This window comes from Ranitomeya variabilis, chromosome 2, assembly GCF_051348905.1.
Source record: "Ranitomeya variabilis isolate aRanVar5 chromosome 2, aRanVar5.hap1, whole genome shotgun sequence".
Classification (NCBI taxonomy): domain Eukaryota; kingdom Metazoa; phylum Chordata; class Amphibia; order Anura; family Dendrobatidae; genus Ranitomeya; species Ranitomeya variabilis.
The window spans coordinates 408769269-408792391 of NC_135233.1; the positions used below are offsets into that span (position 1 = coordinate 408769269).

General features: G+C 43.4%; 1 protein-coding gene across 3 annotated transcripts in view; it reads right to left on the reverse strand.

Annotated features, from left to right (window-relative positions):
- The window catches only part of DIAPH2 (diaphanous related formin 2), a 1729654-nt gene that overhangs the window by 1313265 nt on the left and 393266 nt on the right, over nucleotides 1–23123 (reverse strand). For all 3 annotated transcript variants that reach the window (XM_077286525.1, XM_077286526.1, XM_077286527.1), the window contains exons 11-12: nucleotides 22228–22338; nucleotides 13927–14045 (exon numbers count right to left, since the gene is read on the reverse strand). In XM_077286525.1, the coding sequence (XP_077142640.1) occupies nucleotides 13927–14045; nucleotides 22228–22338 (230 nt within the window). The remainder of the gene's footprint in view (nucleotides 1–13926; nucleotides 14046–22227; nucleotides 22339–23123) is intronic.

Consider the following 23123-nt stretch of genomic DNA (forward strand, 5'->3'; position numbering starts at 1 on the left):
GAAGACAATAGTTACCAGATTTTTGGCCTTCAAGATCCACTTCCTTCTAACACGGATTACAGAACCGTTGTATATTGGAAAGTTCTGAAACTTTCTAATAAACAATTTCTTTCAATTTCTTTCCACTTTTAATATGTCAACTTAATTTGATACATTCAATTTTTGAGTCCTGGCCGTGCCTGGCTGAGTTGTTGGGCTAGTTGCAAAGTGTCATTCAATCGTCTATGACCACAACTCAGAAAATTGCTCATTGCTGTCCTTTCCCTAGGTGAATAATATTTATCCACACGATGATACAGTGCAGATACTAGCACACCGAATCTTCATATGAAAACTGAAATCACTGAAATCACAAAATAACTGAGCGGCCATGATCCTCTATCTGCATTATTACTGAGCACCGCACCAGGAGGGTCAGCAGGTCCAGCGCTATGTCTCTAAATTGGACGTCCATCGCGTGTCTCATCGGGGTTTAGAAGTTCATGTCACTTTCTCAATTGCATTTTCTTGTTTTGCTTTAGCAGCAGGAAACTGGAAATCACTTGTAATGGATCTGCCATCACTGGCGGACACAGCGAGGAGAGGGCCCCTGTGAAATAACAGCGGGCCCTTCACAGTCCAGTAGCTCCTCATAATGCACAATTCCACCTGCTTTGTAGGTGGCAGTGGCCCTTTGCCTCTTGGGCCCTTGTGCGTCCACACAAGTTGCACCAATGCTATGTCCGCCCATGTGCGACAAAGCCGAGAGCAATGACATCCAGTGACTGAGAATGGGGCTTTCGTATTTGGTCATGACGTTCATCATTTCATCCTAATGGTAAATGTTACCTGCCAGGCAAAGCATTGTGTCATATCTACAGCAAAGAAGTCAGGACCTGGCCCAGGGACCTTCTCTTCCTGTGGTTCGCACCCACTCATTATATACAGAGGCTCTGGAAGTGATTGTAGGCGTGGAAGGTGACAGAGACCCAACCTGTCTGGTGAGCACCAAGGTAAAACGACACTGATAAAAAGATGGAAAAGGTGGCCCATAGGGGGCTGGTAAACCCACAATGGTGCAAATAAACCCAAAATGGGGGCTCGTAAACCCAAAAAGAGCCCAGTAAAGCAACAGGGGACTAGGACTAGCAAACCCACAGGGGGCTAGTAAATCCATCGGGTCTTATTCTGATGGGGATCGTGCCTGGACATGGGCTTCAGTAGATGGCAGACCTATGTGGAGATGACTTGGGAAATTATCACGTTTTGGTAAAAAGAGGATTTAGGTAAAAATATAACATTTTATTTGGTTACCGGACAGAGCGAACAATTGTCTACAGAATACATGTTTAGGGCTATCGGCCCGACGTACATAATCCAAACATATTTTATATTTCTAGTACTCAGTCAGGACTCATGAATTAATATTCACAATATAATCCTTTCCTACCCAACACATAAATAATTCTCTATTTCACGTAGTCACCACTTATTGTTGGATAATTTATTTTATTTCGTATAATCTAGACAAAGTTTTGGAGCATTTCTCAGTTTTTCGTATATTCTGTACATATTTTGGAGTATTTCTCACATTTCGGGTATTCTGTACATATTATGGAGTATTTCTTATATTTCGGGTATTCTTACTGTAAGGTTGCACTTACTGAGTGTATTGGGGGACACTCGCTTGGCACGGGATTAACGTAGTCAGGCACAATTTTTCACACAAAACAGTCCATGCGGTTTATTCAAGTGTCATAAACCGGGTTATACACAGTTCATATTTACATTTCATAGAACACAATAGGCACCAACTGGTGACATTAACTTGCAGCTTTATCTTAAACACTTCATTTACGGCTTTGTCTCACGGACACTAAACATGCTGGACCTCTCACTTCGCCCAGTTACCATGGGTGTCCGTACGCCGTACAGTTCACCAATGTCCCAAGTCACATACAGCGCATATGACACTGGGTCGCGGTCTCTAAACACGCCGAACCTCACTCCGTTCAGTCACTGTGGGAGACCACACAGTTCATAGACTCTCACAAGCACCAACAGTCAATGGTACCTTATGGGAGCTCCTGCTCCACCTGCTGACTCCTCGTCAGTCCTCTCTCCTGGGGAAACTGCCTTTACAGGGTTCGCCAACTTGCCTGGCCGGCACACAACAGTCAGTCCAGAGCCACCGAAGGACGATAGCTTCCCCAACACAGACCATCCAGAATTATAGTCTTACTGTGTGCTATTCAGGACGTCCATCCCACATGGGACCGTCCAACACACTGGCATGTGCTCTTCAGGATTCCTACTCCCAGGAAATCCAACACAGGTTGCCCAGTGTGCTATTCAGGACGTCCATCCCACATGGGACCGTCCAACACACTGGCATACGCTCCTCAGGACTCCTACTCCCAGGAAATCTAACACAGGTTGCCCAGTGTGCTATTCAGGACTTCGTCCAACACCCCAGGCATGTGACCTGTCCGGGTGCTATTCAGGACGTCAGTCCAACACCCCAGGCCACCAGGTCTGAAGCCCCACCATGTGCTCTTCAGGACTCCTACTCCCAGGAAATCCAACACACACTTCCAGGACCTTCACCAGTCAGGTCCAAACACTGGAACCACACAGGAACATGTGACCCACACCCTGGTCACATTATATACCCTTAACCACTCCCCTGGGTGGGAGTGTGGATGTGTGGCTAGTTTGCCCCGCCCATCTCACACAACTAGCCTAGTAAGTCTCCCTTACAACTACACCATACATATGCACACTCTTGAGGGACTACAGGTCCCAGAACAACACCATTGCATCAGACTTACCACGCAGACTCCCTCTGCGACACAAATCGGCCACTCACAATTCTGCCAATCACTGTTTCACCACCATTATAACAACAAATATGCCTCCATGCATATCCCAAGGAGCGCACACAGCGCCCCCTAGCTGCCACAGGGGTCACTGCACCACAGTACATATTATGGAGTATTTCTTATATTTCGGGTATTCTGTACATATTATGGAGTATTTCTTATATTTCGGGTATTCTGTACATATTATGGAGTATTTCTCATATTTCGGGTATTCTGTACATATTATGGAGTATTTCTCATATTTTGGGTATTCTGTACATATTATGGAGTATTTCTTATATTTCGGGTATTCTGTACATATTATGGAGTATTTCTCATATTTCGGGTATTCTGTACATATTATGGAGTATTTCTCATATTTTGGGTATCCTGTACATATTTTGGAGTATTTCTCATATTTTGGGTATTCTGTACATATTATGGAGTATTTCTTATATTTCGGGTATTCTGTACATATTATGGAGTATTTCTTATATTTCGGGTATTCTGTACATATTATGGAGCATTTCTTATATTTCGGGTATTCTGTACATATTTTGGAGTATTTCTCATATTACGGGTATTCTGTACATATTATGGAGTATTTCTCATAAATTGGGTATTCTGTACATATTATGGAGTATTTCTTATATTTCGGGTATTCTGTACATATTATGGAGTATTTCTCATAAATTGGGTATTCTGTACATATTATGGAGTATTTCTTATATTTCGGGTATTCTGTACATATTATGGAGTATTTCTTACATTTTGGGTATTCTGTACATATTATGGAGTATTTCTTACATTTTGGGTATTCTGTACATATTATGGAGCATTTCCCATATTTCCGGTATCCTGTACATATTTTGGAGCATTTCTCATATTTCGGGTATTCTGTACATATATTGGAGCATTTCTCATATTTCGGGTATTCTGTACATATTATGGAGTATTTCTCATATTTTGGGTATTCTGTACATATTATGGAGTATTTCTCATATTTCGGGTATTCTGTACATATTATGGAGTATTTCTCATATTTCGGGTATTCTGTACATATTATGGAGTATTTCTTATATTTCGGGTATTCTGTACATATTATGGAGTATTTCTCATATTTCGGGTATTCTGTACATATTATGGAGTATTTCTCATATTTCGGGTATTCTGTGCATATTATGGAGTATTTCTTATATTTCGGGTATTCTGTACATATTATGGAGCATTTCTTATATTTCGGGTATTCTGTACATATTTTGGAGTATTTCTCATATTACGGGTATTCTGTACATATTATGGAGTATTTCTCATATTTCGGGTATTCTGTGCATATTATGGAGTATTTCTTATATTTCGGGTATTCTGTACATATTATGGAGCATTTCTTATATTTCGGGTATTCTGTACATATTTTGGAGTATTTCTCATATTACGGGTATTCTGTACATATTATGGAGTATTTCTCATAAATTGGGTATTCTGTACATATTATGGAGTATTTCTTATATTTCGGGTATTCTGTACATATTATGGAGTATTTCTTACATTTTGGGTATTCTGTACATATTATGGAGCATTTCCCATATTTCCGGTATCCTGTACATATTTTGGAGCATTTCTCATATTTCGGGTATTCTGTACATATTTTGAAGTATTTCTTATATTTCGGTTATTCTGTACATATTATGGAGCATTTCTCATATTTCGGGTATTCTGTACATATTATGGAGTATTTCTTATATTTCGGGTATTCTGTACATATATTGGAGCATTTCTCATATTTCGGGTATTCTGTACATATTATGGAGTATTTCTCATATTTTGGGTTATCTGTACATATTATGGAGCATTTCTCATATTTTGGGTATTCTGTACATATTATGGAGTATTTCTTATATTTCGGGTATTCTGTACATATTATGGAGTAATTCTTATATTTCGGGTATTCTGTGCATATTATGGAGTATTTCTCATATTTCGGGTATTCTGTACATATTATGGAGTATTTCTCATATTTCGGGTATTCTGTGCATATTATGGAGTATTTCTCATATTTTGGGTATTCTGTACATATTATGGAGTATTTCTTATATTTCGGGTATTCTGTACATATTATGGAGTATTTCTTATATTTCGGGTATTCTGTACATATTATGGAGCATTTCTTATATTTCGGGTATTCTGTACATATTTTGGAGTATTTCTCATATTACGGGTATTCTGTACATATTATGGAGTATTTCTCATAAATTGGGTATTCTGTACATATTATGGAGTATTTCTTATATTTCGGGTATTCTGTACATATTATGGAGTATTTCTCATAAATTGGGTATTCTGTACATATTATGGAGTATTTCTTATATTTTGGGTATTCTGTACATATTATGGAGTATTTCTTACATTTTGGGTATTCTGTACATATTATGGAGTATTTCTTACATTTTGGGTATTCTGTACATATTATGGAGCATTTCCCATATTTCCGGTATCCTGTACATATTTTGGAGCATTTCTCATATTTCAGGTATTCTGTACATATTTTGAAGTATTTCTTATATTTCGGTTATTCTGTACATATATTGGAGCATTTCTCATATTTCGGGTATTCTGTACATATTATGGAGTATTTCTCATATTTTGGGTATTCTGTACATATTATGGAGTATTTCTCATATTTCGGGTATTCTGTACATATTATGGAGTATTTCTTATATTTCGGGTATTCTGTACATATTATGGAGTAATTCTTATATTACGGTTATTCTGTACATATTATGGAGTATTTCTCATATTTCGGGTATTCTGTACATATTATGGAGTATTTCTCATATTTCGGGTATTCTGTGCATATTATGGAGTATTTCTTATATTTCGGGTATTCTGTACATATTATGGAGCATTTCTTATATTTCGGGTATTCTGTACATATTTTGGAGTATTTCTCATATTACGGGTATTCTGTGCATATTATGGAGTATTTCTTATATTTCGGGTATTCTGTGCATATTATGGAGCATTTCTTATATTTCGGGTATTCTGTACATATTTTGGAGTATTTCTCATATTACGGGTATTCTGTACATATTATGGAGTATTTCTCATATTTCGGGTATTCTGTACATATTATGGAGTATTTCTTATATTTCGGGTATTCTGTACATATTATGGAGCATTTCTTATATTTCGGGTATTCTGTACATATTATGGAGTATTTCTCATATTACGGGTATTCTGTACATATTATGGAGTATTTCTCATAAATTGGGTATTCTGTACATATTATGGAGTATTTCTTACATTTTGGGTATTCTGTACATATTATGGAGCATTTCCCATATTTCCGGTATCCTGTACATATTTTGGAGCATTTCTCATATTTCGGGTATTCTGTACATATTTTGAAGTATTTCTTATATTTCGGTTATTCTGTACATATATTGGAGCATTTCTCATATTTCGGGTATTCTGTACATATTATGGAGTATTTCTCATATTTCGGGTATTCTGTACATATTATGGAGTATTTCTTATATTTCGGGTATTCTGTACATATTATGGAGTATTTCTTATATTTCGGGTATTCTTACTGTAAGGTTGCACTTACTGAGTGTATTGGGGGACACTCGCTTGGCACGGGATTAACGTAGTCAGGCACAATTTTTCACACAAAACAGTCCATGCGGTTTATTCAAGTGTCATAAACCGGGTTATACACAGTTCATATTTACATTTCATAGAACACAATAGGCACCAACTGGTGACATTAACTTGCAGCTTTATCTTAAACACTTCATTTACGGCTTTGTCTCACGGACACTAAACATGCTGGACCTCTCACTTCGCCCAGTTACCATGGGTGTCCGTACGCCGTACAGTTCACCAATGTCCCAAGTCACATACAGCGCATATGACACTGGGTCGCGGTCTCTAAACACGCCGAACCTCACTCCGTTCAGTCACTGTGGGAGACCACACAGTTCATAGACTCTCACAAGCACCAACAGTCAATGGTACCTTATGGCAGCTCCTGCTCCACCTGCTGACTCCTTGTCAGTCCTCTCTCCTGGGGAATCTGCCTTTACGGGGTTCGCCAACTTGCCTGGCCGGCACACAACAGTCAGTCCAGAGCCACCGAAGGACGATAGCTTCCCCAACACAGACCTTCCAGAACCAAAGTCTTACTGTGTGCTATTCAGGACGTCCATCCCACATGGGACCGTCCAACACACTGGCATACGCTCCTCAGGACTCCTACTCCCAGGAAATCTAACACAGGTTGCCCAGTGTGCTATTCAGGACTTCGTCCAACACCCCAGGCATGTGACCTGTCCGGGTGCTATTCAGGACGTCAGTCCAACACCCCAGGCCACCAGGTCTGAAGCCCCACCATGTGCTCTTCAGGTCTCCTACTCCCAGGAAATCCAACACACACTTCCAGGACCTTCACCAGTCAGGTCCAAACACTGGAACCACACAGGAACATGTGACCCACACCCTGGTCACATTATATACCCTTTACCACTCCCCTGGGTGGGAGTGTGGATGTGTGGCTAGTTTGTCCCGCCCATCTCACACAACTAGCCTAGTAAGTCTCCCTTACAACTACAGCATACATATGCACACTCTTGAGGGACTACAGGTCCCAGAACAACACCATTGCATCAGACTTACCACGCAGACTCCCTCTGCGACACAAATCGGCCACTCACAATTCTGCCAATCACTGTTTCACCACCATTATAACAACAAATATGCCTCCATGCATATCCCAAGGAGCGCACACAGCGCCCCCTAGCTGCCACAGGGGTCACTGCACCACAGTACATATTATGGAGTATTTCTTATATTTCGGGTATTCTGTACATATTATGGAGTATTTCTTATATTTCGGGTATTCTGTACATATTATGGAGTATTTCTCATATTTCGGGTATTCTGTACATATTATGGAGTATTTCTCATATTTTGGGTATTCTGTACATATTATGGAGTATTTCTTATATTTCGGGTATTCTGTACATATTATGGAGTATTTCTCATATTTCGGGTATTCTGTACATATTATGGAGTATTTCTCATATTTTGGGTATCCTGTACATATTTTGGAGTATTTCTCATATTTTGGGTATTCTGTACATATTATGGAGTATTTCTTATATTTCGGGTATTCTGTACATATTATGGAGTATTTCTTATATTTCGGGTATTCTGTACATATTATGGAGCATTTCTTATATTTCGGGTATTCTGTACATATTTTGGAGTATTTCTCATATTACGGGTATTCTGTACATATTATGGAGTATTTCTCATAAATTGGGTATTCTGTACATATTATGGAGCATTTCTTATATTTCGGGTATTCTGTACATATTATGGAGTATTTCTCATATTTCGGGTATTCTGTACATATTATGGAGTATTTCTTATATTTCGGGTATTCTGTACATATTATGGAGTATTTCTCATAAATTGGGTATTCTGTACATATTATGGAGTATTTCTTATATTTCGGGTATTCTGTACATATTATGGAGTATTTCTTACATTTTGGGTATTCTGTACATATTATGGAGCATTTCCCATATTTCCGGTATCCTGTACATATTTTGGAGCATTTCTCATATTTCGGGTATTCTGTACATATTTTGAAGTATTTCTTATATTTCGGTTATTCTGTACATATATTGGAGCATTTCTCATATTTCGGGTATTCTGTACATATTATGGAGTATTTCTCATATTTTGGGTATTCTGTACATATTATGGAGTATTTCTCATATTTCGGGTATTCTGTGCATATTATGGAGTATTTCTTATATTTCGGGTATTCTGTACATATTATGGAGCATTTCTTATATTTCGGGTATTCTGTACATATTTTGGAGTATTTCTCATATTACGGGTATTCTGTGCATATTATGGAGTATTTCTTATATTTCGGGTATTCTGTGCATATTATGGAGCATTTCTTATATTTCGGGTATTCTGTACATATTTTGGAGTATTTCTCATATTACGGGTATTCTGTACATATTATGGAGTATTTCTCATATTTCGGGTATTCTGTGCATATTATGGAGTATTTCTTATATTTCGGGTATTCTGTACATATTATGGAGCATTTCTTATATTTCGGGTATTCTGTACATATTTTGGAGTATTTCTCATATTACGGGTATTCTGTACATATTATGGAGTATTTCTCATAAATTGGGTATTCTGTACATATTATGGAGTATTTCTTATATTTCGGGTATTCTGTACATATTATGGAGTATTTCTTACATTTTGGGTATTCTGTACATATTATGGAGCATTTCCCATATTTCCGGTATCCTGTACATATTTTGGAGCATTTCTCATATTTCGGGTATTCTGTACATATTTTGAAGTATTTCTTATATTTCGGTTATTCTGTACATATATTGGAGCATTTCTCATATTTCGGGTATTCTGTACATATTATGGAGTATTTCTCATATTTTGGGTATTCTGTACATATTATGGAGTATTTCTCATATTTCGGGTATTCTGTACATATTATGGAGTATTTCTTATATTTCGGGTATTCTGTACATATTATGGAGTAATTCTTATATTTCGGGTATTCTGTACATCTTATGGAGTATTTCTCATATTTCGGGTATTCTGTACATATTATGGAGTATTTCTCATATTTCGGGTATTCTGTGCATATTATGGAGTATTTCTTATATTTCGGGTATTCTGTACATATTATGGAGCATTTCTTATATTTCGGGTATTCTGTACATATTTTGGAGTATTTCTCATATTTCGGGTATTCTGTACATATTATGGAGTAATTCTCATATTTCGGGCATTCTGTACATATTTTGGAGTATTTCTCATATTTCGGGCATTCTGTACATATTTTGGAGTATTTCTCATATTTCGGGTATTCTGTACATATTATGGAGTATTTCTCATATTTCGGGTATTCTGTACATATTATGGAGTATTTCTCATATTTCGGGTATTCTGTGCATATTATGGAGTATTTCTTATATTTCGGGTATTCTGTACATATTTTGGAGTATTTCTCATATTTCGGGTATTCTGTACATATTTTGGAGTATTTCTCATATTTCGGGCATTCTGTGCATATTATGGAGTATTTCTTATATTTCGGGTATTCTGTACATATTATGGAGTATTTCTTATATTTCGGGTATTCTGTACATATTATGGAGTATTTCTTATATTTCGGGTATTCTGTACATATTTTGGAGTATTTCTTATATTTCGGGTATTCTGTACATATTATGGAGTATTTCTTATATTTCGGGTATTCTGTACATATTATGGAGTATTTCTCATATTTCGGGTATTCTGTACATATTTTGGAGTATTTCTTATATTTCGGGTATTCTGTACATATTATGGAGTATTTCTTATATTTCGGGAATTTTGTACATATATTGGAGCATTTCTCATATTTCGGGTATTCTGTACATATTATGGAGTATTTCTCATATTTCGGGTATTCTGTACATATTATGGAGTATTTCTTATATTTCGGGTATTCTGTACATATATTGGAGTATTTCTTATATTTCGGGTATTCTGTACATATTATGGAGTATTTCTCATATTTCGGGTATTCTGTACATATTATGGAGTATTTCTTATATTTCGGGTATTCTGTACATATTTTGGAGTATTTCTCATATTTCGGGTATTCTGTACATATTTTGGAGTATTTCTTATATTTCGGGTATTCTGTACATATTATGGAGTATTTCTTATAATTCGGGTATTCTGTACATATTATGGAGTATTTCTCATATTTCGGGTATTCTGTACATATTATGGAGTATTTCTTATATTTCGGGTATTCTGTACATATTTTGGAGTATTTCTCATATTTCGGGTATTCTGTACATATTTTGGAGTATTTCTTATATTTCGGGTATTCTGTACATATTATGGAGTATTTCTTATAATTCGGGTATTCTGTACATATTATGGAGTATTTCTCATATTACAGGTATTCTGTACATATTATGGAGTATTTCTTAAGTTTGGGGTATTTTGTACATAGTATGGAGCATTTCTCACATTTCGGGTATTCTGTACATATTATGGAGTATTTCTCATATTTCGGGTATTCTGTACATATTATGGAGTATTTCTCATATTTCGGGTATTCTGTACATATTATGGAGTATTTCTCATATTTCGGGTATTCTGTACATATTATGGAGTATTTCTCATATTTCGGGTATTCTGTACATATTATGGAGTATTTCTCATATTTCGGGTATTCTGTACATATTATGGAGTATTTCTCATATTTCGGGTATTCTGTACATATTATGGAGTAGTTCTCATATTTCGAGTATTCTGTACATATTTTGGAGTATTTCTCATATTTCGGGTATTCTGTACATATTATGGAGTATTTCTCATATTTCGGGTATTCTGTACATATTCTGGAGTATTTCTCATATTTCGGGTATTCTGTACATATTATGGAGTATTTCTCATATTTCGGGTATTCTGTACATATTATGGAGTATTTCTCATATTTCAGGTATTCTGTACATATTATGGAGTATTTCTCATATTTCGGGTATTCTGTACATATTATGGAGTAGTTCTCATATTTCGGGTATTCTGTACATATTTTGGAGTATTTCTCATATTTCGGGTATTCTGTACATATTATGGAGTATTTCTCATATTTCGGGTATTCTGTACATATTCTGGAGTATTTCTCATATTTCGGGTATTCTGTACATATTATGGAGTATTTCTCATATTTCGGGTATTCTGTACATATTATGGAGTATTTCTCATATTTCGGGTATTCTGTACATATTATGGAGTATTTCTCATATTTCGGGTATTCTGTACATATTATGGAGTAGTTCTCATATTTCGGGTATTCTGTACATATTATGGAGTAGTTCTCATATTTCGGATATTCTGTACATATTATGGAGTAATTCTCATATTTCGGGTATTCTGTACATATTTTGGAGTATTTCTCATATTTCGGGTATTCTGTACATATTATGGAGTATTTCTCATATTTCGGGTATTCTGTACATATTATGGAGTATTTCTCATATTTCGGGTATTCTGTACATATTTTGGAGTATTTCTCATATTACGGGTATTCTGTACATATTTTGGAGTATTTCTTATATTTCGGGTATTCTGTACATATTTTGGAGTATTTCTTATATTTCGGGTATTCTGTACATATTTTGGAGTATTTCTTATATTTCGGGTATTTCGCACATGTTTATGAGTTTTTCTTATATTTTGGGCATACTGCACATTTTTGGGAGAATGTCTTTTATCCAATGCTGATGCTTTTACGTCTGAATTTAATACCCGTGAATTGCCCTCCCTAATCCCCCGCATGGCATCCTACAATCTGCATTACACATAAGTGATCCATGGTCCTGGAGGTCTCCTCATTGTGAGATCAATGCTAACCATGTTCGCGGATTACCTGGCTTGCTGCAGTCTGCATTGTGAGGACTCGATAGCTCTCGGCTCTCCTTTCATTACGGTAAAGTGGATAACACGGCGGCTTTCCTTCCTTCCGCGCCTCACGCTCGGCGGCGGCAGAATGTAAATGTGTGGATGGATTGTGCGGCATACCTTGATCCATACTTATCAGCTCTTCCTGTTTACAAAGACAGGATACAATCTAAATTGATTTCCTCCGCAGTTGTGCACCCACCGGTGATTGCATTTCTAACATTATTCACTGGGCAAGGTTTTTGTTTTCAAGTTTTCAGATTTGTGCCAAGACGAAATCCTGAAAACGACAGATTATTGCAAAATAGTAAAACAGCGTGAAATTTCTGATCTACCAGAAAGCGGAAGGAAAATCTAAAATAAGAACAAACCAGCTGAATCCAAGGCGACAAGGAGCGGCGGCTGCTGATCATGGAACCAACGAGGCCAAAGCCTGGTCCAAACGGAGGAGACAACTGAGCCATGGCGCTCACTAGACTGGGCAGAGTAAGGCCCAGCTCAGCTCCATCCCGGTCATGTCCTCACTTGTGTAGACATTGCTGCGGGAAGTAATGCAGATAAAGGGCCACAAATCTAAGGACTGCAGCGGCCTTGTGACTCTCCATGAATGTCCAAACAGCAAGCACTGCACCTAGAGGAGAACTGAAGCACAAGTCCCTCACATTCTGCACATCTCAGGAGCACTATGGCCCTGATCTCAGCCTGCTACCGTTGATCGAGTCTACAAGGCTCACCAGGGAACCTCTGCTGGAATAACAAAAAAGGGACTCGCTTCAGAACATGGTCAATAAAGTCCAGCAGAAGACAACCCCACATGGACAAGGGCAAGTCTGCAAAGTTGTTGGTTATTTGGGGCCATTATAGGTGTTACTACTCATATGACCATCATTCACGCTACACGGCCGCTATAATGGCCGCACAAAGAATATTCTAACACTTTCTCCATTGTCTACAGATCAGACCAGATAGATCTTCCACTGCCATTATGTGTCACATCTTCGGCACCTGACATGTTCGATCTGCATGTGATCCCACTAACGGCCTTCAGCTATACTGTCCTATGTGCACCCATCAGTCTTGTGCTTGGCGTGGGTGCAGACAGCGACTTGTGGGAAGTATCGTGCCTGATAGCGTCTGTGGACCTGATGATTGAGGTGTGCTTGGGCTAGGCAGTGAAGATGAAGATGGGGGTCAATAGATGGATGCCTCTCATTAATATGTTTAGGTGTTTTAGCATTTGGGGTCCAAGTCCCAATCTTTATGATAATAGGGAAGAGGCAGATAATGGAAAATGCCAGAAAATGCCTGACATCCAGCAATATGCACCATCCCACTCTTCACATCAGCTTGACTCTTCCTAAAACACAAAAACATGTTGAAAAGTTACCGGAGAAGCTCAGAGCGATTATCTGTCATCTGCCTCGTGTTGTCAGCATGGGACGTTTCCAAGACTAAAGATACAGCCCCCAAAAGAGGGCGACTTCTCAGAAGTAATGCAATGTTTCCTAGAGGAAGACAACAATGGAATAATGGATGGCGACAACAAACATCAAAAGGATATTCCATTTCTGCACGGATGTCCCTGAGGCGGTGGGAAAGTTCCAGGAGGTCATCTTCTCTGTTCTCATCAAACACCTTTAGCTGGATATCAAGCTCATCATTTTCCTTTTCTTTTAGATGCTGAAAATCAAACAAACATATTCTGTGATGACAAAAGTGAAGCAAAACCCACCGGGAGATCAGACCTGGGACACGCACAGAAGGTGCGACTGTGAGGACTCAGACAATATGGCCCCAATAAGAACCTCATGTCCTGCTGCCGGCACCCCCAAACTCAACCTGCTGCCGGCATCCCCAATCTCAACCTGCTGCTGGCGTCCCCAATCTCAACCTGCGGCCTGTATCCCCAATCTCAACCTGCTGCCAGCGCCCCCAATCTCAACCTGCTGCCAGCACCCCCAATCTCAACCTGCTGCCGGCACCCCCAATCTCAACCTGCTGCCGGTGTCCCCAATCTCAACCTGCGGCCGGCGTCCCCCATCTCAACCTGCTGCCGACGCCCCCAATCTCAATCTGCTGCCGACGTCCCCAATCTCAACCTGCTGCCGGCGTCCCCCATCTCAACCTGCTGCCGACGCCCCCAATCTCAACCTGCTGCCGGCGTCCCCAATCTCAACCTGCTGCCGGCATCCCCAATCTCAACCTGCTGCCGGCACCCCCAATCTCAACCTGCTGCCGGCGCCCCCAATCTCAACCTGCTGCCAGCGCCACCAATGTCAACCTGCTGCCGGCATCCCCAATCTCAACCTGCTTCCGGCGTCCCCAATCTCAACCTGCTGCCGGCGCCCCCAATCTCAACCTGCTGCCAGCGCCCCCCATCTCAACCTTCTGCCAGCGCCCCCAATCTCAACCTGCTGCCGGCATCCCCAATCTCAACCTGCTTCCGGCATCCCCAATCGCAACCTACTGCCCATGTCTCCAATCTCAACCTGCTGTCAGTGCCCCCAATCTCAACCTGCTGCCGGCGCCCCCAATCTCAACCTGCTGCCCGCATCTCCAATCTCAACCTGCTGCCGGCGTCCCCAATGTCAACCTGCTGTCGGCGTCCCCAATCTTACAGGTTTCTAATTCTGAATTAAAGGAATTCAAGAGAAGATAATTGTCAGCGAGATTTCATGGCGGATCGCGGAGATATCCACAGTGGAGATGTCTCCACCACCCGAGGTTTCTCTTACATTTTTAGAACTTTTTGTAAATTACAATTTTTGCTGTGTTATTACACAGGCGACTGCAGCGTTTCCAGTTTCCGCATTTATCCTTTTTTCCACGTGTTAAATGTCACATTTGATTAAGAACAAAGATTCGTTGTGCAGATTTTTTTATGTAAAACTACTTGAAATGTCACAAACTTTTAGAAAACTCAAGTTTTCCTCCTTTCCAGTCTGGGGCAGGTGGGCACATTTGGGGCAGACCGGCACATCTGGCGCAGGATGGTACATCTGGTGCAGGCCGATACATCTGGGGCATGCAGGCACATCTGGGGCAAGCTGGCACACCTGGGGCAGGTTGGCACATCTGGGGCCACCGGGCACATCTGGCGTAGGACAGTACATCTGGGGCAGCCGGGCCCATCTGGGGCAGCAGAGCACATCTGGCGTAGGCCGATACATCTGGGGCAGGCTAGCACATCTGGGGCAGATGGGCACATCTGGGGCAGGCGGGCACACGTGGGGCAGGCGGGCACATCTGGCGCAGCTGGGCACATCTGCGGTAGGCCATCACATCTGTGGCATGCAGGCACATCTGGCGCATGCCAGCACATCTGGGGAAGGCCGGCACATCCGGGGCATACAGGAACATTTGGCGCATGCCAGCATATCTGGGGCAGGCTGGCACATCTGAAGCAGGCTGGTAAATCTGCAGCAGGATGGTATAGCTGGGACAGGATGGTACATCTGGTGCAGGCCGGAACATCTGGAGCAGGACGGTACAGCTTTGGCAGGACAGTACATCTGCGGCATTCCAGCACTTCTGGTGCAGGCCAGCACATCTGAAGCAGGCCGGTGCATCTGCCGCAGGCTGGCACATCTGGGGCAGGACAGTACATCTGGGGCAGGCCAGCACATCTAGCACAGGCCGGCACATCTGCGGCAGGACGGTACATCTGTGGCAGGTGAGCACATCTAGGCAGGCAAATCTGGGGCAGGAGGGTACATCTTGGGCAGGATGGTGCTCTGGGGCAGAGCTGTGAGCGGAGTCTTATCTTCCTAATCAAATCCAGAAAAAACAAGTAAAGACCTGCCCACAGTCCAGCCCACTCGCAGCCCTGCCAAAATCCCTGCCCACAGGCCGCTCACAGCCCCCCCCACAACAAACATATCCCTCATCATAGAGAAAGGCTGTTTGTGCTTCAAGGTGGCCTGTGGATTGCCTGTGGGCAGGGCTATGGGCAGCCTGTGGGTGACCTATGGGCGGGGCTGTGGAATGCCTATGGGCAGGGCTATGGGTGGCCTGCGGGTGACCTGTGGGTGGGGCTGTGGGTGGGCCTTTCCTTAGTTTCTCTGGCCTAGAGCAGGAAGATAAGACTCTGCCCACAGCCCTGCCCAGGAACACAGGCATATCATTAACTGAAAACTGCTAAGGCTATGTGCACTCATTGCAGATTGTCTGCATACACAACACAACCCATTGAATTCAATGGGATTCCGTAATGCTGTGCTAATGCTGCGCTAATGCTGCGGAATGGCATCACGGAAAAATACACAGCATGCTCATTCCTTGTGCGGAATCGCGACATTTCCACACACATGAGAATGCACTTATCCGCTTACTTCCCGCCTGTGGCTATGCCCACCATGCACAAAGTAAGCAGATCATGTGAGGATGGCACCCAGTGTGGAGGAGAGGAGACTCTCCTCCAGGACCTAAAAAAAGAATTAAAATAAAAAATATTTATATACTCATCTTCTGGCGGCCCCCGGATCCAGCTCAGGCCTTAGCGATGCTCCCGGCAGCTCCCTTTCCCAGTGATACTTTTTGGCAATAACCTGTGATGACGTTGCGGTCTCGCGTGATGCTACATCATCTGGGGTCATTGTCGCGAGACATCGCTGGGAACGGGAGCATCGCGGGGAGCGGGAAGGCTGCCGGGGACGCCAGAAGGTGAGAATATCACAATTTTACTTTATTTTTTTAACATTAGATCTTTTTACTATTGATGCTGCGTAGGCAGCATCAATAATAAAAAGTTTGTCACACTTGTCAAACACTATGTTTGACAAGTGTGACCAACCTGTCAATCAGTTTTCCAAGCGATGCTACAGATTGCTTGGAAAACGCTAGCATTCTGCAAGCTAATTACACTTGTAAAACGCTAGTGTTTATCGGGAATACGTATACCAATTCCGCATGCGTTTTACCCGTGGCAGGGAGTTGCAGAATTGCCACAGAAATTTCCGCAGCAATTCAGCAACATGTGCACATAGCCTAACACTGATTACACAAGAACCACAAGACAGATTTCATCACCGGTATCAGTGTACTCAGTATAACGGCGCCGACCTGACATTGTCTGTGGTCACTGAGCACAATCCTGCTGACAGGTCACTTTAAGCTGTCAAAATATTCAGAACCTCGATGTGAAGTTGTAAGATATTATTTTCAATTAATTAAAAATAAGTTGAAAGCGTGAGCTGCCCCCCGCGCCTCGTCTGGAGGTGACCCCGTATTTTTGCCTCCATTTCTTGGAGAAGTTTAAGTGTTGTAGAACGGCAGAGCCGGCGAGTGAAGGAGCGGACACAAAGCCATTCCACATGAGCAGCAGTCTAGATGACACCAACCACATTAGGCAAAAATATATCCCCGAGTTATTCAATTAGGAAGCAGCATTTATGGCCAACGTCATTTACATTGTCGACTTGGCGCTCGCTGGTACAACAATAACTTTAAAGGAAAATATGCAGTGAACTCAACGCCGCCGCAATGAAGATCTCAGCCGGGATCTGACCCCGGGCTGTCGTCTGTCCCTGCCATGTATCTGCTCCAATGAGCTGTAATTTATCCCCCAAGCATCCGGCCACCGAGACGAAGATGACGACGACATTCTCTACTGGAATGTGACAAGAAGAAGAAATAAAGACTGGTAATGTCCACGAGGTGCATTATACAAGGGGCGCAATGCTCCGCTGCCCCCGCTGGAGCCATGTACTGTGGGGTCCAGAAGGATGTAAATGGCTAGAAATAACACCACAATCTGGATGCGGGCAATAACTGTATAACATGTAAATTACGGGATCTACAGGCAGAACTGAGCTTCATGGGTCCTAATGAGGGGTCTGTTAGATAGATTTAGATAGATAGATAATAGATAGCTAGATAGTAAGATAGATAGATAATACATAGATAATAGATAGATAGATAATAGATAGATAGTAAGTTAGATAGATAGATAATAGATAGATAGTAAGATAGAAAGATAGATAGATAGATAGATAATAGATAATACATAGATAATAGATAGATAATAGATAATACATAAATAATAGATAGATAATAGAAAGATAGATAAATAGATAGATAGATAGATAGATAGATAGATAGATAGATAGATAGATAGATCAATAGACAGATGGATAGTAAGATAGATAGATAATAGATAATAGCTCAGCAGTCTATAGGAAACTTCAGAGAAAAATGCAAACACGCAGAAAGTCTATGAAGCACAATTATTCTTGAGAATACTTGACACAAATAAGTCCTTGCTTAGTCCAAAACACAGATAGATATGCTTATAAGGCAGTTCAAATGATATCTTAGCTCAAACAGTTAGGTCTGGGTAATAGTCTCAGGTTCTTGCAAAGCAGAAACAGCTTACATGTCCAGCAAATGCACATGGAAGTAAACACGAGCAGTAGATGAAGAAGGATTACTGGAACTGGTGTATGCAGCAGGAACTCAGAGCAGAGTAGCAGGATCACCACACAGGTTCACAGGAGCAGGTATATAGCCAGGGAGTCACCAGAGGTCAGGAGGTGGATGCAAGGCAGAATACTCTAGCAAAGACTGAAGGCTGGGGTGGAGTTTTATAGCAGGAAGACACAGTGCACATGAGACCAAAGACGCCATCTTGGAAAAGGGCAGTAATGCACAAAAAGGTAATAAAAAATGTTCAGAGTCCTGACAGTTGTGGAGCTGGGGAGAGCTGGGTTATACCTTGTGGACCTTGAGAGAGCTGGGTGACTTCAATCGTCTTGTAGGTTGTCTGTGTCCAGTTACTGATGTATGATCTCAAGGCCACGGTTTCTGGGTGGACGCCGTCTGATGCATTGGTCCCGTCGACCAGCTTTCGGTGGTTCGGTGGTGAAGCCCCTCTACAGGAGGGGGCAGTTAGTCCGGGGTTCCGGCTATCTGTGGTTTTGGTGGTGAAGCCCCTCTACAGGAGGGGACAGTCAGTCCGGGGTTCCGGCTCTCTGTGGTTCGGGGGTGATGCCCCTCTACAGGAGGGGACAGTCAGTCAGGGGTTCCGGCTATCTGTGGTTTTGGTGGTGAAGCCTGTCTACAGGAGGGGACAGTCAGTCCGGGGTTCCGGCTCTGTGTGGTTCGGGGGTGATGTCCCTCTACAGGAGGGGACAGTCAGTCCGGGGTTCCGGCTATCTGTGGGTTTGGTGGTGAAGCCCATCTACAGGAGGGGACAGTCAGTCCGGGGTTCCGGCTCTCTGTAGATCAGGGGTGATGCCCCTCTACAGGAGGGGACAGTCAGTTTGAGGTACCGGCTCTGTGGCTCAGTGTTGAAGCCCCTCTACAGGAGAAGACAGTCAGTCCGAGGTTTTGGCTCTCTTTGGTTCGGGGGTGAAGCCCCTCCACAGGAGGGGACAGTCAGTCCGGGGATCCGGCTCTCTGTGGTTTTGGTGGTGAAGCCCCTTTACAGGAGGAGACAGTCAGTCCAATGTTCCGGCTCTCTGTGGTTTGGGGGGTGAAGCCCCTCTTCAGGAGGGGACAGTCAGTCCGGGGTTCCGGCTCTTTGTGGTTCGGGGGTGATGTCCCTCTACAGGAGGGGACAGTCAGTCCGAGGTTCCGGCTCTGTGGCTTAGTGTTAAAGCCCCTCTACAGGAGGAGACAGTCAGTCTGAGGTTCCGGCTCTCTGTGGTTCGGGAGTGAAGCCCCTCTACAGGAGGGGACATTCAGTCTGGGGTTCCAGCTCTGTGGCTCGGTGGTGAAGCCCCTCTACAGGAGGTGACAGTCAGTCTGGGATTCCGGCTGTCTGTGGTTCGGTGGTGAAGCCCCTCTACAGGAGGAGACAGTCAGTCCGAGGTTCCGGCACTCTGTTGTTCGGGGGTGAAGCCCCTCTACAGGAGGAGACAGTGAGCCTGAGGTTCCGGCTCTCTGTGGTTCGGGTGTGATGCCCCTCTACAGGATAGGACAGTCAGTCCGGGGTTCTGGCTCTCTGTTGTTCGGGGGTGAAGCCCCTCTAAAGGAGGGGACAGTCAGTCTGGGGCTCCAGCTCTCTGTGGTTCGGGGGTGAAGCCCCTCTACAGGAGGAGACAGTAAGTCCGAGGTTCCGGCTCTCTGTGGTTCGGGGGTGATGCCTCTCCCCAGGAGGGGACAGTCAGTCCGAGGTTCTGGCTCTCTGTGGTTCGGGGGTGAAGCTCTCTACAGGAGGGGACAGTCAGTCAGAGGTTCGGCTCTCTGTGGTTCGGGGGTGAAGCCCCTCTACAGGAGGGGACAGTCAGTCTGGGGTTCCGGCTCTCTGTGGCTCGGGGGTGAAGCCCCTCTACAGGAGGGGACAGTCAGTCCGAGGTTCCGGCTTTCTGTGGTTCGGGAGTGAAGCCCCTCTACAGGAGGGGACAGTCAGTCAGAGGTTCGGCTCTCTGTGGTTCGGAGGTGAAGCACCTCTACAGGAGGGGACAGTCAGTCTGGGGTTCCAGCTCTCTGTGGTTCGGGGGTGAAGCCCCTCTACAGGAGGAGACAGTCAGTCCGAGGTTCCGGCTCTCTGTGGTTCGGGGGTGAAGCCCCTCTACAGGAGGGGACAGTCAGTCCGAGGTTCCGGCTCTCTGTGGTTCGGGAGTGAAGCTCCTCTACAGGAGGGGACAGTCAGTCAGAGGTTCGGCTCTCTGTGGTTCGGAGGTGAAGCACCTCTACAGGAGGGGACAGTCAGTCTGGGGTTCCAGCTCTCTGTGGTTCGGGGGTGAATCCCCTCTACAGGAGGGGACAGTCAGTCTGGGGTTCCGGCTCTATGTGGCTCGGGGGTGAAGCCCCTCTACAGGAGGGGACAGTCAGTCCGAGGTTTCGGCTCTCTGTGGTTCGGGGGTGAAGCCCATCTACAGGAGCAGACAGTAAGTCCGAGGTTCCGTCTCTCTGTGGTTCGGGGGTGGTGCCCCTCTACAGGAGGGGACAGTCAGTCCGAGGTTCCGGCTCTCTGTGGTTCGGGGGTGAAGCCCCTCTACAGATGGGGACAGTCAGTCAGAGGTTCGGCTCTCTGTGGTTCGGGGGTGAAGCCCCTCTACAGGAGGGGACAGTCAGTCTGGGGTTCCGGCTCTCTGTGGTTCGGGGGTGAAGCCCCTCTACAGGAGGGGACAGTCAGTCAGAGGTTCGACTCTCTGTGGTTCGGGGGTGAAACCCCTCTATGGAGGGGGCAGTAATTCTGGGTTCTTCTTTATAGCTTTCCCTCATTGTCTGGTCCACCGTTATCTAAGCTACTAAGGGAACGATTGGACAAGTAATCTGAGAATCCAGTCCTTGTACAGACTGACAAAGTGAAATACAAGAATAGACAGAAGAATACTATAAAATGCTGTTTTCTAGAAATGTGAAATAAAACTGGAAACTTTGTGACACAAACGTCTGTATAAGTCGATATTTTATTCTCAATGTTGCAGATTTTCAATCTTTCTTGCGGGGTCTGCTCTGACCTTTCTGTCTGGTGTGTCTGTGCACAACGGTCTGGTGAAAACAGCCGAGGGCATGGGGTGGCCGCCCGGCCATGAACGGTGAGCCCACAAGTCTGATGGTGACCAGACCGCACCATCCTCAGAGTCCTGCCCGATACTTGTGGGATGGTGGGCATCATAGTGCTCAGACCACTACCATAGCTCACTGCCTCTTGACTCCACAGACCACCTCATGTAGATGCGTGTCTGTGACCAGAGTGTTTTCACTGCAAGTACCTCCGGGGGGCACCATGCTCAGACTATCAGACTCTGTACACACCATGAGCTTTTGATGAGTTTTTCATGTTGCAGATTTTCTGCACATATTAAGTAAGATCGGTTACTTGTATTTCTTAAAAAATATGCAACAGGAAAAACTGAGCGAAAGATGAAGGTGTGAATGCGTCCTTACAGACATGGAGAGTCCATTTACTTACCGGTAATATCTGCTTCAGTCCGCAGCGTAAGAACTCGTTCCTCAGATGTATCCTGAAGTCCAGATCCTCCGGGGAGGTGAGAAGAGCGTTAATAAACTGCATACAGGATACCTGAAAACAGAAGGCAGAAATCAGGATGAAAAGGAAACAGGAGGGAGAAAGCAGTCAGTGTGCGGAGCCGGCGCCATTACCCCCACCCCATTATAGACCGCAGACAACCATCATGGAGGTCTCATCACTATTCGGTAGCGTCAGGAGTGATGGATCATTGGAGAGGTGACCTCGCTCCCAATATCGATCCCAAGAAGTGTTAACCCACCAGACGCTGTCAGCACTGACCAGCTATATTAACCCTTAGCGCTGCCCCTATGTGGACATCATTCATCTGTATGGACAGAGACATCTGCAGCAGGCAGACCTCAGAGAAGGAGTCTCTGCACCATCATCATCATCACCATTATCATCATCATTATCGTCATCACCACCATCATTATCATAATCTCCATCAACATCATCATCAACATCTTCATCGTCACCATCACCATCATCCTCTAGGGAAGAGGGAGACGGGCCCCTATATGATAACATGACTTCTGGGGCCCCTATATGATGAAAAAAAGTGCTGAGACCCTAAATGATAAGATGACTGCTGGGTCCCTATATGATAAGATGGCTGCTGGGTCCCTATATGATAAGATGACTGCTGGGTCCCTATATGATAAGATGGCTGCTGGGTCCCTATATGATAAGATGGCTGCTGGGTCCCTATATGGTCATCCCCTGGCCTTACTCCTGCTGTACTACAGAACACCACTGACTGTCTGTCCGCAGTCTCCGACATCATGTCTGCTCTCTATCTGAAACTCAACCTCTCCAAAACTGAACTTCTTCTGCTC